The 15,754-nt window shown below is 40.8% G+C and overlaps 1 protein-coding gene across 3 annotated transcripts in view; it reads right to left on the bottom strand.

Annotated features, from left to right (window-relative positions):
* Window positions 1–15,440, bottom strand: part of SLC25A13 (solute carrier family 25 member 13) — a 102,931-nt gene extending 87,491 nt beyond the window's left edge. Inside the window, exons 1-3 of one of the 3 annotated variants that reach the window (XM_040067702.2) lie at window positions 15,333–15,406; window positions 13,106–13,120; window positions 9,365–9,379 (exon numbers count right to left, since the gene is read on the bottom strand). In XM_040067702.2, the coding sequence (XP_039923636.1) occupies window positions 9,365–9,379; window positions 13,106–13,120; window positions 15,333–15,344 (42 nt within the window). In that variant the 5' untranslated portion in view covers window positions 15,345–15,406. Of the gene's footprint in view, window positions 1–9,364; window positions 9,380–13,105; window positions 13,121–15,332 lie in introns of all 3 variants that reach the window. The other 2 variants (XM_040067712.2, XM_040067720.1) reach the window with 2 other exon arrangements.
* Window positions 15,441–15,754: the final 314 nt, after the last annotated feature.

Genomic DNA, 15,754 nt, shown 5'->3' with positions numbered 1-15,754 from the left:
TATCCCTACAGCACTCAACACTGGCATACTGGGTCATGAGAAGCATGGCCATGGTCTGAGAAAGTTGAGTCACAGTAACTATCCACCCTTCCCACATTAACAATGCTAAGCAGCCTCTGACTGTGGAAAACCAGGACTCTCACATACTCTCAACAAAGTATCTCTCTCCCTTACCTGTCATCTCAAAGTACATATGCCAAACCGTGCGTTTGCAAACACACTCTCTTTTGCCTGGAAACAAGGGTATCACTGTTTGTTCAACTGGTACCATATGGGTTTTCGTTTAAACTTATTACATAATCTCCCTGAAGACAGGGAGTACAAAGTAAAGGCAGTTGAACATTTTATTTCACAATTTCTACCTTCAATATTAACAACAAACAACTGCTTGACGTTTAAATATTAGCAGATTACACAGTTGCCACAGGACACTGCGGTCGTGTGACCTTCATTCTTGCTAAAGATCTGAACTGAAAGGTGAAGCTATCAAAGAGGGTACTTGGAAATAATTTACAGTTTCATGTGGGAAAATAAAATAATCCAGTGAAGACCTATATTGTTTATGCAATGCTGTCACAGTAATCCTAGGGGTTTATCTGCCATTGACTTGCCACACTTCAGTCAAAATTGTTAGAGTTCACAATAACTCTCCGTAATTTGTCTAAGTTGGAAGATACCTCACAACAATAATTAAAATCTTCTCAACTCCTTAGGAAACTGCGGAAACATTTTCAGCATTTTAATTAAAAACTATTCTGATTTTAGCTTGAATGATTTTGGCTTCTCATCTGTGAGTCTATTTTATCAGAGATATTTGCATAAAGCAATAACTGTTTCATTAAAACATCAAATTTACTTCTGCTGCATTGCCCTCCGAATGTTTTTGTGAGATCACTTAGTTGCAAGGGAAATGATGCTGATGATGCCAAACTGAACATTTTGATTTAAAGACAGGAATTTAAAGATAAAATCCTTAAAATTACTTTCAAGAAAGTGTTTTTAGCAGAGGGCAAAACAGCACTGAACCATTTTTTTTTCCAAGAAAGGCATTTCCATTTGATTTGAGGGCTTTGCAGTCAAACTCTAAAAATACCAGATTAACAAATATAGAGCAATTTAAGACACTAGAAAAAACCTACACTTTTCTTTTAACGTCTCAGTAACCAGAAGCTCTTCCACTTCTTGCACACTTCGGTTGATGTCAGCACCCTGACACCACCAAATGAATTCAGAACAGCATGTCCGCCATCCCATAGTATCCTTTTTAGCCCCAGCTGTCAGAACTGTAGCAGAATTCCAAAAAAACTCTTTCTGACCAGTTGATCCAGCACTTTGAAATACAAAATATTAATGCTTTACTTCCAAAAAAAAATGCTGGGTGATCAATCAGTGATTACAGAGTTTTCACAATCTGCACTACCCCAGAAAGTCTGCAGTGAACAGAAAAGCTGGGAGATCTCACACTAGTTTTCATTACCTTTGTTTGATCAAATTGTGGGTCATATACACCACAAAGCCCCAGGTTTTCAAAGCTACAAAAGAATTGTAGGCACACATTCTGTATAAAATTCCTAAAAACACTGGAGGACAACAAGTCTATTTGGCAGTCTTTCTCTGCATATTTTACTAAGGTATTTCTATCATTTTCAAGATGTCAGTGCTCTCTTCAGTTCCTTCTCCCTGCACATATCCATAGGAAAAGGGAAAAAGCTGATTTATTATCTTTAACTTGTGAAAGGCATACAGAATAAGGAACTATTAGATGCTATTTCAATTACACAGGATTTGAATGCCCGTACACTTGAGAATTAAGGATTCTGATTTGGGTTATTCTTGTACCTGAGATACTAAATCTATAGGTTAAGTGTAATCAAAAACTAAAAGCAAATTGCAAGAGCTTTACGGTCATTAAGAGTTTTACACCACTTTTTTCTTTATGGAGATAAAAGAGGCTCAAAACTTCTGTAATATAACCTTCACAATGCAGAAAAGACTGAACCTGCTGCTTCACATCAGTTAATCTTGACAGAAAAGATTCAGACCAAGTGACTGATCTAGGTCTGTGAACAGAGTAAAAGCAATTGTAGAAAGTTTGTTGTTGCCATGTTTTTCTTCCTTTTGAACAGCATCAACATGGGACTAATTAATGATCTTTAGAAAGTACTTTCCAGTTAGACTGACACACAATGGCAAGCAGTCTTAGACAGGTGAAGTGACAGGAAGGAGGAAGGCTGACTTGATGTCAGTGACAAAAACTATTTTAATGGAAATGTGAAATTATTCAAAAATTTCTTCTCCTAAACACGTGAAGATTTCTCTAGTCAGATTCAGACTGCACAATGGGCTGAGAGAAGGAATCAGGCAGATGCAGTATTTTAACATACCATGTTTTTCTAATGGCTTTTCATACTCACTGCCTCACTTAAAGGTTTCTTCTGTCAAAGATCTGTTAAATCAATGATGTTTCATCAAACAGTAGTTGTCAAACATGATAAATAATAATAATAAACTACGTGACCAAGAGGCTTTAGTAGCCAAGGATCCAGGGAAGATTGGAAATAGGTTGTATTTCCAACACGCAAAAGAAATTACAACAGTAATGAAGTCCGCTGTTTGTATTCAGCAATACTAATTTTCAGACCTCTTCTATCCTAAAATAATACCTACATATCAGGTCATGCAATGGACAGATATGACAGGAAAGTCACATAATAAAGAACAGATGATAATGCTTAACTGCTATTGCAGAACATATCCTTCAATTAAGTATTTTAAGTAGGGAGACTCCTGCCCTGCTACTGATACAAGGCAACATCCCAGTCTCTCTCCCACACTAAGAGCACACACCAGACCCCAGACTTGACTAAGCAGATGTAGAGGGCACCTGACATAAAAGCACTGGAAAAAAAACAAAACAAACAAACAAACAAACAGAAGCCACACCATAAACGCACACCACTAAGAGGCATTTAGACAAGTTTTATTTCTCAGTATAGATAACCATGTGTCTACACATTTGAACACAGATGTTTAAACCAGAGTTGCAAGTACAGACATAGAATCTTTGTGTCATGATCCTGTTGATGGCCTTTCATGTTTTGGAGATCTTACCTGCATTTTGATTAACATCCATCAACCTTTGAAAAAAGATGTAGTCAGATGCTGTTCAAGCTACTCCAACACTGAATAATTTGTTCTAATTTATTCCTTCAAAATGGCTCTAATTTACTGCTTTATTTGATGAAGTAGACACTTTTGATAACTTCCCAGAATTAAATATCCATTGGTTGAGGCAAAAACCCCAAACCCCCTCAAAATGATGATTATACTGGCTTAGAGAGTTCAGGGAAGTTGGGATAAGAAACAGCAACCGGAATATAAAGACAATTAGAACTTCCTCCTCCTGCTAGCTGGATGATTGGCATTTGGTTTAGGATCATCCTTGTGAAAGCAACCTCCCCTGTTGACTAAGTGCATTTTTAAGCAGCGGGCCAACATCATCAGGAGCAAGGTAGAAAAATGTGTGCCCTTCCATATTCTGAAATATACAGGCATTTTTCCCTGTACACAATGTCAGAATGAAAAACAAAGCACAGCAAGTGCTAGTTAATTTTTTCTCCTCATCTCCTTGCAAAGCCAGGTCTAAATAAAGAGACTCCAACCTGCCATGGAACCTTCTTTGAACCTTCCATTTCCTATTAAGCTTAAACTCATCTTCTCAGATAGAAATTAAGCTTGGCTCCAGGAAAGAATACTTTTACATCCTCAGGAAATAAAGATCAGGTAGTATTCACCTACAGAAACTGAAAAATGTGAAAAGGTAAATACAAAACAGTGCATGGAGCCTGAAAAATCTCTGGTCAATGGCCTTTTACATAACAATCTGAATCCCAGCAAATCAATTTCAATTACAAAGGAAGTACCAACAAGATCACAGGGTCACAAGGAGAGAAAGAGTAAACTCTAATTCAAGTATATCAAATATCTGTTCTCATCCTTTTCTTAAAGTTTTCTGTCTAAGAAATTTGTTCAACTATATAGGAGATACTCAGACTTCGATTCCCCACACTTCCTTCCCTGTGGAGTTACACAACTGCTCAGGAATATCTTCTAGATTTGCTCAACAGCTGTTTAGCTCAACAGCCATGGTTTTGATACTTCAGAATTACACAAAAACATCTGAATTACAGAATCACTGAATATGCTGAGTTGGAAGGGACTCATAAGGACCTTTAAGTCCAGTCCCTGTTCCTGCACAGAAACATCACCAAGAGACATATCCTGTGCCTGAGAGCTTTGTCCAAACACTTCTTGAGTTCTGTCAGGCTCGGTGCTGTGACACTTCCCTGGAGAGCCTGTTCCAGTGCCCAACCACCCTCTGGGTGAAGAACCTTTTCCTAATATCCAACTTAAACCACCCCTGACACAACTTCAGTCCTTCCACAGGGTCCTGTCACTGGTCACCAGAGTAAAGAGATCAGTGTCTGCCCTCCTCTTCCCCTCAGGAGGAATTTGAGGACTTCGATGAGGTCTCCCCTCAGTCTCCTCTTCTGAAGGAGGAGGGAAAACAAAGTCTGCTTCTACGTATTTATACAACTGGCTAATAACCATGGTCATCTAGCTACACATCTTCCGTATTCTAGCTTTTAAATTAAGTTTACTCTTTGCAATCCTTCAATTATCCTAATCATCAAGGCTGTAACAATCACAGTTGTAAAAAGCACATGTATTATTCTTCTGATAGGTCCCCATAATTGCAAAAATAACCCTTAAAAGTCTTGGAATTTTTAAATCGATGGATTTTTTTTTACAAAAACTAGACAATAAGAGCCATAGGGTACATTATCTTCACATGGGATTGATTCACAGTGGGACCTGAAGACTGGAAAATAATTTAACGACTGCACCCTTTCAGTGTAATGTTAATACCCTTCAAGTAAAACTATTCTTTGATACTTCTGTTTTGAAAAGAGGACACAATCAAGTTCCAGCTATATAATTTGTGGCTAATCTCAATATAATCTAACAATAGTTCTACAGATATCTACAACTCTAGGGCTATTACTGCCAGCTCACCAAAACTTGGACCTTAGCAGGTGAATTTGATTCTGTATTCTGGCAGCTTCTAGCAGATAATTTATGCTGGTCAAAAAGCATTTAATGAGCTTTTAAATGCTCAGTTTCTAAATGATTCTTCTTCAAATTACAACATATAATTAACTATTTGCCTCCCTGATCAGTCTGCTTTGCTGCCAGACAATTCTGTCCCAGATAACCAAAAGAGGTGCTGGAGTACATTCTCTATTAGCTTTCTGCAAAGCACTGAACTTCACAAAAAGGTTATCTTACAGGTCTGAATTAATATATGACTGTGTTTCTCTCCAATTACATCAAATTTAATTAATCCAGTCGTATGTGATAAGATGCGGTGTTAACATCTTTTTCCATTATTTGTGCCTGGTTTCATCAAAGAGAACTATCAATAATGCAAACAGCACTAATAGGGCTTGAAGTAGTCACCTGCCATAAGGACAGTTTGTGGAGCAAGAATTAGCAGTCTCAGGAGAAGTTACCTGTTCTATTCATTGCAATCACGGCCACCTAAAATATTAACAGTATGAATGCCAAAAATGTGAATATACTACTGAGATGTGCAGAGTAAAGAAAATTTGTCACTTAAGAATGGAAACATATTTTAGAGTAATGAAAACAATCACAAGTTAAGGTAGTACTATTTATTACAATAAACTTAGATTGCCTAAGTTTTCCAAATATGATATCTGCGTGAAAAAACCCAAAACAAACAAAAAAACATATTAGGGGAAAGGAAAAAAAAAAAAAAAAAAAAAAAAAAAAAAAAAAAACCCCACACCCACGCAATACATAGACAAATCCCCAAAAAAGTCTCAGGTGCCTGTTCCCAGAGTACCTCGCTCCAGCTCTGGTCCAGAACCTTTGAGATTAGGTCTTCTGCTGAAGGGATAAACCAATATTATTGATGTTAGCGTGGACTGGCTGGTGGTGAGCAAGACCAAGGGCATGTGGAGGTCAGAAGTCATAAAGGCAACAGTAACCTACACCACAAATAACTGAAACCTCCCCGTAGCTTCATTTTTTATTTTGACCTTTATACATTTTAATATGGATAATTCATAAAATGACAGAATGCTTAACAATTCACATGTGTATCAATCACTCAAAAACTACCAATCAAAGGAAAATAAAACACAGATTATTGTGTGGCACTCAATGTTCCTTCATCTTCAGCATCAGTCATCAAAGTCATCCTTTAATTTCCAAAATTTCTGGAGAGTTACAATTTCATTTCTTAGACTTCGAATTTCATCAGCTGCCTGACTCCTACAGACTAAGGCTGCAGTCATCTTCTGTGTGTGGTGTTGAGCTAAGGCTGATCAGCACTGTTAGAAAAACATGCAGCGACCAGCCAGGTAAAACCGACCACAAACTTGCCTAAAGCAAGTGGCAGCTACTCCTTCTATAGCAAAATCAGGTCACTTTTGAATACATAAATAAGCCAATCAGAGGCACATCTTTAAAAAAAAAAAAAAAAAAAAAAAAAACCAAAAAAAACAAAAACCAAAAGCAACACAACAGTAGAAACCATTCGCAAGGGAAGTCTGACTTTTTACTTCTGCTTACTCAGAAAACTCCTTTTAAAAACATTCCTATCAGTCCAGGTATTAGGCTATACAGAGAAAACGGGAGAAAATACTTTAAAAGAGCTGAATATTTAAAAGAAAAAGCATGACAAAGCTTTCTTTGTGTTTCAACTCCATTTTTTACTTTCTTTTGTTCAATTTAAATTTTTGCCCACTGGCATGTAAATAACTAGTGGGTAATTAGTTGACAAATTAGTTCTATGACAATCTCACAATTTTGCCTATGCAATATTACAGTTATATCCGCATGGCTACATTCTTGCACCATGCCTCCTACCTTTAGGGAAAAATCCCTACAACCTCTATGGCTATCCCAGCATGAACCACAGCTGACAACAGACAAACCACTTACCAAAAGTAAAAAACCCTGCTTTTCTCATTTCTCTGCTGAGCAGTGGAAAACGCAAAAGTATCTATAAATGTATGGCAGTAAATAGTCCTATAGTGGTCACACCAAACAACCCTTTGCAGGTTTCCAGCTTAAGGTATCTCTATGCTCAGTGCCATCCACATAACTCTTTAAACTGCTTTGCAGTGAAACTGCTTTGCAGTGAAACTGCTTTGCAACTGCTCTGATGCAAACAAAACCAATTTATATACACTAAAAAAGAAGGGGGAAAAAAAGTCACTTTTTCCCCAGTCAGTTATCCACTCCAATTCAACCCCGCACATTACACTACCCTAGTATTGACTAAATCCTTATTTAGTGAAATCACAACTGCACAGCTACCACCAGCTTTTAAAAACCGTATTGACGTGGCAGTTCAGGAAACAAACAGGTACCTCTCCACACGAACCCAACCAACAGAAAGAACAGCTACAGGAAATTCAGCCCTGGCATCAGAGCAGAGAGACAATCAGCCCAGTATCAGGAAGGCAGAGAACCAGCCCCAGAGGTCAGGTCTAGCCTAGCCTTGGCTTTCAAAAAAGAATCACTAAGATCCTAAAACTATGGACGCAGTAATGATACTAAGATTTTAGACATATTTTTAAAAGATCTGGTTGTGGGCACAAGTCTGCACATCTCAGTGCACTCTCTACAAATAAAATGTGGGTTTGTGTATTTGCAAACTCCACTTTGCTCAGCTCTGAGGCTCTGATCCATTAGCACGCTCCACTACCTCTAATCACAGCACGATGCAAAAACCATTCAATTTCTACAAGCAGAAAGTCACATGCAATTTAAGGTTTTAGGATTCCAGAAGTTTCACCAAGGTGCACACCCAAAACTGCTGCAGCCCTGATTTGAGGATGTATAGACATTTCAGATGCGCTGACCGGGCACCCAGCAACCACACATGCAACATGTCTAATGCACACTGGCAGTGAGCACCAGGCAGCAACCCTCTGAAACTGTGGCAGCTGGAGGCATCCTACATGCAAAATGCAGCAACACTGCTGGCAACAGAGAATCCAAATCTCTCCTCCCAGATGGGTACCCTAATTGCTAGAAACTGAATCCGGTTCTGGCCCACACCTCTTGCCCCCAGCCCTCGTGTTGCATTACAACAGCACACTGCAATGGCCTGAAACAGAGGTGCAAACCTTGGTGTTTAAAGATCCTCCAGGGACTTTCCTCTCCTTCATCCCTATTCTTTCATTTCCCACTGGCTGCCTGAGATGCTCCCTAGTCAGCATACTGGCTGTTTTGGTACCAATCCCTGACAGCTCTGGTAGGTTTCTTAATTCTAAGTCAAGTGGGTAAAAAAGGTAGGCATGAAGATTCCAATTTAAAGAACACCAAAAAATCATCTTTTTCTAAATTGGTTTTCACATGGCCAGAGTGTAAGGCAGATTTCCAATGAGACTTGAGAGTGATCATATTGGTCAGCACAAAAACACTTCTTGCAGGCTGCCTAAGCATGCAAGACATCATAAATATATGAATCCAGCAGCTGATGTTTAGGGATCTCACAAGTACCCCAAAAGATAGTGATTAGTCCTGTGATAAGCTGTATCTCTTCTGTTTCTTCTCTAAATGCACATAGTTTGGTGTACATGCAGTCACTTTGCCACTCTCTCTCTCAAATGTTTCTTTTTTTCCTCTTCAGAGGAAAAGAAAAATGCCAACAACCCATTCTTTGAGAGCAATTCCATCCTTTAACACACTGGATTTTGTTCAGGTCAAGTAACATTTTTGGTAAAGAATATAATTGCAATTGTCTGTTTCTAAGATCTTGTAAATAGCATGACATTATTTTAAAAACTTATGAAAAATGCATTTACAGTGTTCCTTTAAGTGTTTTAACACAGCTTCAGCTGAAATTGCTTTATTCCAAAGCAATTGAATACAGAGTATTTTTATAAGGACCTCTTTGTCTCTCTGCAAATGACTGAGATACAGATACTCTCCAGAAAGAGAATGCACTGGAAAATATGCAACCTTATATTTTACTACCCATAGTTATCTAGCACCATAAAACATCAGTTGCTCTGTTCCTGAAGATTATGTTGTAGCTAAAGCAAAACACAGCATGATTCAAGTTAAGGCAGCAGAGTCGAGTAGTGCCTAGGAGCCTTATGCAAGTTTAGGTTTGGCACCATACAAACACAAAGGCTCTAGTCAGTATGGCAAAGCCATTCTACAGCCCAAGCTGAAGCAATTCCATAGATCAAAAGCAAAAATGAAGCTAAAATTCAGCAGCACATTCATGCCATCTTCCAGGAAATAGAGTATCACATACCTCCTTGTCATATTCCTTGGACAACATAGACAAATAAAATAGATATTGGCCTAAACAAGCTGGTCAGAAGACACATTGTTATCACTCAGGGCTGTAAGCTTGTCTACATTACAGCTCCAGGAGGAGCCTTTAATATGTGCTTTGAGGCACACTTGGAAGAGCTTCTCTAACCTCCTGGGACACAAAGCTGCATAGAAAGAGCAAATTATTTCCCGATGTGATAAAATCCAGATAACTTAAAATACTTTTCAGCAGGCATCACAAAAGACAAGGTGTACACATAACTGCTGGGTCCAGAAGCCTCCTCCTAGGCTATACATGAAGCAAAGTCACCCTGCAATTCCTCTTACAGCAATACCATAATGGAAAGAAACAAGTCTCAAAAACTTGCCAAAACCACTGGCAAGTGACACTGCAACATGCAATGCCATCAGTACCTAACATATTGAAGACATAAAGCAACCTCTTCCACCATCTCAACTTGCCCCCACCTTGCTCTGGTAAGAAAAGCTGGGGTCAGAGAGGAAGTGGTAGTACAAAGACACAAGTAAACTGAGACAAACCCCCCACTGTAATAAAGCTTCTCTTCAGGGTAACTCAGCGTCCACTGCAGAAGAGAGCTGTATGGACTTTTTCCACAGCAGAGTTGCTCCATGAGTATCTTTCCTGGGATTATTCTTGCCCATGGTCCCTGTAGCATGCTGTGAGTCTTGTGAGACTAGGACTCAACCAGTTCTCCTGAGGGTACACATCATAAGCAAAGATTTATGCAGTAAGAGAAACCAAATGAACTAAACACATAAACGATGACAGGCAGGACAGCAGAGTAAATGACTTGGCTTCTCCTCTGTTTCGGCTGCAGTCATCAGTCACACTACTTTGTACTTAGAAAAGGTTTGAAGTTATCAGCATCCATACAAATTCAATGTCCCTCTAGCAGGCAAATTCTGGTCTCTTAAGAAATCAAGATGCAGTAGTAAGTCATAAGCAACATAAATACATGGGGTTTTTTTCTGAGGGGAAAGTGGAAAGAAGAGTCTTAAGATACATACAGTGTTTAACAATTTACATATTTCTGCACATATCCAAAATATAATTATGCATGACCATGCACTGCTGGACCGGTACAGTCTAGCAACAGGACTTTCCACATGGATATTACATAGTGCTATCACATCCAAAAAATTACCATGGTACTATTAAGTGCCATAACACTATTAAATCTATAGCAGATAAACTCAGTGGCGCTCTATTGCTCTCTCCTTACTCACCAACCACTCTCCTCTCCAAAACTGATCTCACTGAGTGGCTGGAGCCTGTCCACAATGGACTCCACTCCTTTCATGGACACAGGAGTCCATCATGATGACAGAACCTCTCACCTAGGTGCCCAACAAATCCATGTCCAAATGCAATGCAATTCTTCTCTTCCATTTTGCAGAAGGAAGGGAAGAATGGCATGATTGAGGGTAAGAAGAGTGAATTTAATCTGTTCTCAGGAACACTCCATGTTACTGCTAGCATAGGAGAGATGAGCACAGGAGAAGGAGCTGAGCAAAGAGGCAAAATGGAGCTGTATGATGCACAAAGAAACACACTGGGTGTGCACGGCAGCAAAATAATCAAAGTGGCATAGCTGTGTCAGCATCTAACAATTTTGGTGTTCTTTGTAATCTCATTTATTTAGGATTGCATTGCCGTTGTGCCTGCATTTCAACCACTGCTTACCCAAACCTCACTAATTCACATCATCCAGGGCAGGCACCAGATCACTTCTGCAGACAAAAAGGTTTGTAGAGGCAGGGCCCGTGGTACCAATCCCTCAAAGAGCTCCAGTTAACTCCATCACAGCTGAGGTGATGCATCTTGCAGGACTGGAGTGTTCACTGTGAGATGACTGACTATAGTAATACCGAGACAGCCAAGGAGCCTGTGACTGGGGACTAACTACTTTTGATGTGACAAGGTTTAGGATTTTAAAGGTAGATGTGGCAGTAACCAGAAACAACATTTAACTCCACTGATACAGCTTCCATAATAAAGAGTTTCAGAAAAACACAAGAGAAAAAAGAATTTTAAAAAAAGTTAAATAAATGAAAACTGCATAACAAATTTTCTTTACCTTGCATTAGAACTATCTCAAATATTGTCACATAAGTCAGCAACAAATCTCATTTTGTTACATTATTGATGTGATTCTGACAGTCAGGCATTTGTTCTTCAAAAGACTTACACATGCACTTAAAATTAAGCATGCAAGCAGTCCCATTGGGTACTGATGTAAGGTTCATGCCTTCACTTGAACAGTCATTTTACAATTAGCTTTTTCATCATGCAATGTTTGTGTTCACTTTGTTCATAAGACAATAATTTAAAAATAACTTAAACATTCCAGGTAGTACGGGCAACCAGTATGTGTCCAATGGATAAATATTCACACACGACACACAAAAAACAATTACATTAGAAACAGAGATATTCCACAGTATTTAAAAATCAACTCCTGTATCATTATTACATAGTTCATACAATTACTGAAGCTTATTCACATACTATCCACGGCAGAGATAAAGTTTAATGGTGTTCAAGTGCTTCCATGCTAAGCCACTGTTTTTACAATTTTCTAGGATTTGATTTATCTACCAAAATTATTTGAGTTTGGAATTTTCATTAATGCAATTTTTAACTGTTTTGAATGTACCTTAGTGGTTATGAGATATAAAGTTCAAAAATTTTATATATACTAGCTCCCATTAGAAATACCAATTTCTGACCTTAAGTTGAACAAAGTAGCATAGTAGCAAAGGCAAAATCAACTAAAGAAAGAAGTCTCATTGAGACATATCTTAGAACCTCCCACTGAAAATATGTTTATATTTTACCAAGCAGTAGAACTTTAAAAAGACAGCAAGTCACACTTTGCACATGCATGAGACAACAGCTATGCCCAGAACTTGTAGCAGAATAGGGATCAAGGGTAACTGACATTCACTCAACACAAACATTTAATTTTGCTGTAAAATACACACCAGGTGAACAGCAAGGGGCATTAGCTAGACTGCGTAAATTCTCTTTAGAACTATCTGGCTAAAGGGCAGAAAAACAACATTGTGATTACATTGTTAAACACTCAAAATGAAGAAATAAGCAGGACACCCTACGTAAAACATTAGTGCTTTGTACCTGCATTACCATAAAGATGTTCCACACAGCCTCTTTTTTTGCACAATGCAGAAAAAGAAGCCAGTACCTAGGATGGTAATTTAGTTACCAATGAGGTAAAAATCTACTGGGAAATCTCACCTCTGGTTTACTGGAAATTTGTGTGAATATAATTTACAGCAGAGTTTTCCCAAAACAGTTTCAGAAAGTGTTTCCAAAGTTTAAGAAAAGACACTGATGTGTAACATACATTGTTTAAAATGTTATATAAGCTGCAAACATTGAGCTATATACAACGGAGGAAATTAAATAGGGCTGTAGTGCCCATTTCTTGATACCTGAGTGCTTAACTATGCACCTTTAACAGCATCCCATCTGGGTTTTCCTTTTGAGAGACTGAATTCCTAGAGTCTGCTTAAAATGTCAACATTTGAAATCTTGCAAGCAAAGACCAATTACATTCAACCCCAAAGACTCATATGCCTAAAAGGGTGTAATTAAAAAATTAAAGGAAGCGGTCATGCAGATACTGGCAAGGAAAACATACTAAAGAAATTTTAGAAAAAGCATTTAACTCACCAGTCCATTGTTTGGCTGAGGTGAAAAAGGCAAACATTACTGAGATGCACCAGTGAGGAAGTTAGAACACAAATCAAGGCCCGTGCCTGCAAGCACATGTGAATAACTTCAGGCCCAGAAGCTCTTTCCGTGGCAAAGTTATTCATATGTGTGTTTGCAGAACCTAAGCTCAGATGTTGCCCTCAAAGTACAAAATGCTACTTACATTTTGGTACTGACTTCAATATAAACAGAAATTCACCTGTGTTTAACTATTTCAGCCGAAGCAGACAAAAAACCCCTTGAAGTCTCACAAGGTAATGTAATTAATCAATTCTAGCTGCTCACAGTTCTAGTTTGTTTGTTTGTTTTTAATGTAAGTCTTTCAGAACCTGTTTAGGCTTACAAACCAGAAGCCCTCCTTGGAAGCTATGTAAAGACCATACACCTTCGGGTACAAAGAGCCGTACCTCTGCCTTGCAATAAACCAAGAATGCTTTTGACATGACAATTAAGCCATTATTCTTTTTAGTAGGTATCTCTCCGCCAAGCCTGATGTAACCTGACATACGCAATATCCAATTAAGTGTCTCAAAGTGCTGAGTCTTTCTAACATATCCTTGTGTATATTTTGGAGATCTGAACTGTGTAAGAAATCTAGCTTAAGGAAAAAGGACACCACGCTAATATGTAGCATGGAGCACACATGTCTACCCACTTAGATAAACACTAACTACACATACAGTATTTTTAAGTGTATGTGACTAACATAGGTTCAAATGGATTGCAGATTACAAACCACTGCTTGGAGAAGAGAAAATAAGTAAAAGGTTCAAAAAGCCAGAGAATAGAAGACTTTTAAGTCTTTATAACACCAATAGTTTATTAAGGTGTAATTGACGTGTGCATGGACCAGTGGGCAACCAAAAATTTTTCAAAAGGCTAGACAGGTCAGCTGAGATTCACAAATAGTGAACACAAGATTTGGGGATGACTGTTATATATATGCTAGCAACGAGGATTCAAGTATTGCTCAATCAGCAATGCAGTTCAGATAACCTAAGTTCTTTTTGAGAAAGGTGCTGACCAAAGCAGCTGTCATACTCTATCTGAAATAAAGGAGCACACAACTCCAGCCACACTGAGCCATGTGCTGCTTTGAGTTGTTTGGGGAAGCTTTGTTTCCTGATGTTTCCTCAATATAAGTTCCATCACTGACTTCAGTAAAAGAAGGACATGGAGTAATTTCTTTTTGAAGTGTCAGTATTCAAATATGAAACCTAATAAATTTAGTAAATTTTGAAACAACCAACACTACATCTAATTTTATCTTCCTTTATATAGGGCCTTGATCCAGCTAACAGCTATTTTTTTTTTTTTTTCTGGGATGGGAGTATATTATTAGGCAATTAAATAAAGTATTTCAATTTGTTTATCCTTCTGAGCAGCAAAAAAGCCTAAACAGCTTTTAGGTATCCACCTGACAGGAGAGCACTGAGAATTAAAAACTGTTGGAAACGATAATCAGATTTGAAAACAGAAGGTAAAAAAGGGTACATGGAGAAAATGGGAGAAAAAGCAAAAAGGGACTATAGCGCTAAGGCCTGCAAGCAGGGCAGGGCCAACATCTGTGCCCACTCCGGGACCTGCCAGCCGCCGTCCCAAGAACCCGCTGCACGCTCTCGTCCGAACAGGTGCGTGTGTCCGCATGTATAACATGTGTGTACGTGTATCTTAATGCATCTATACATTGTGTAAGAAGGTGCACGGCAAGCTCTCATGGAGGCACTACTGGGCCCAAAAGCGCTTGGCGGAGCCGCGGCAGGGCCAGGGCACCGGTGCCCGGAGGGGCAGTGCGGGGCCTCGCCGGGGAGAGCGATGCCTACGCCGGCGCCGGCACCGACACCGGCACCGGCATCGGCACGGCGGCACCGGCCGCGGGAGGCGCGGTGCAGTGTCATTCACGCCGATGATGCATCGCAGGGGGAGCGCAGGCCCGCTGCTCCCGGCGCGGGCAGCTGCGGATCCTCGCCGCGCTGGCACCCAGCCCCACCGGCCGGGGGGCCGCCCGCCGCCCACCTCCCGCTCCCCCGGGGCCGGCGGCGAGCGGCCGCCGAGCCGCGAGGAGGAAGAGGAGGCGCCACCGTCGGGTTTCGTCAAGGGCAGGCCCGAGGTCAAACCCGGCAACCGCCCCGCCGCGGCCCCTTCCCCGCGGCCGCCCGCCCGCCCGCCGCCGGCGGTGCCTTACCTTGGCAGCCATGCTGTGCCCGGCGCGGCCACCCCTTCCCGTCCCTTCCCTTCCTCCGCTCCCCTCCCTTCCGACCGCGGCACGCAGCTTCCCCGCCTGCGCACCAGCCCGCCAGCGCCGGCCGTCACCGCTCGCTCTCACAGGCAAGGACGGGGCGCCGCCCCCGCCCGGCCCCGCCGCGGCCCCGTGATCGCCCGGCACGGTCCGGGCCGGCCCCGCGGGCTCCGCGCTGGGCGCCGGGCGAGGCGGCGGGAGGTGCGGCCTCGGGCCCCGGCGGAACGCCGGCGTTGAGGGGCGAGCTCCGCCTCATCCCTGTGAAGGGCCCAGTCGCCCTCCTGGTTCCTCCACGGTTACGGCTGGTGGCCCAGCGGGCGCCCGGAGACTCGGAGCTCTTGGGAGCTCGGCAGCCTCTCCGCCCGCTG

This window comes from Hirundo rustica, chromosome 1 (assembly GCF_015227805.2).
Source record: "Hirundo rustica isolate bHirRus1 chromosome 1, bHirRus1.pri.v3, whole genome shotgun sequence".
In the NCBI taxonomy this organism is placed as follows: domain Eukaryota; kingdom Metazoa; phylum Chordata; class Aves; order Passeriformes; family Hirundinidae; genus Hirundo; species Hirundo rustica.
Note: the sequence above shows the minus strand (reverse complement) of the source record. Positions and strands in the feature narration are given on the sequence as shown.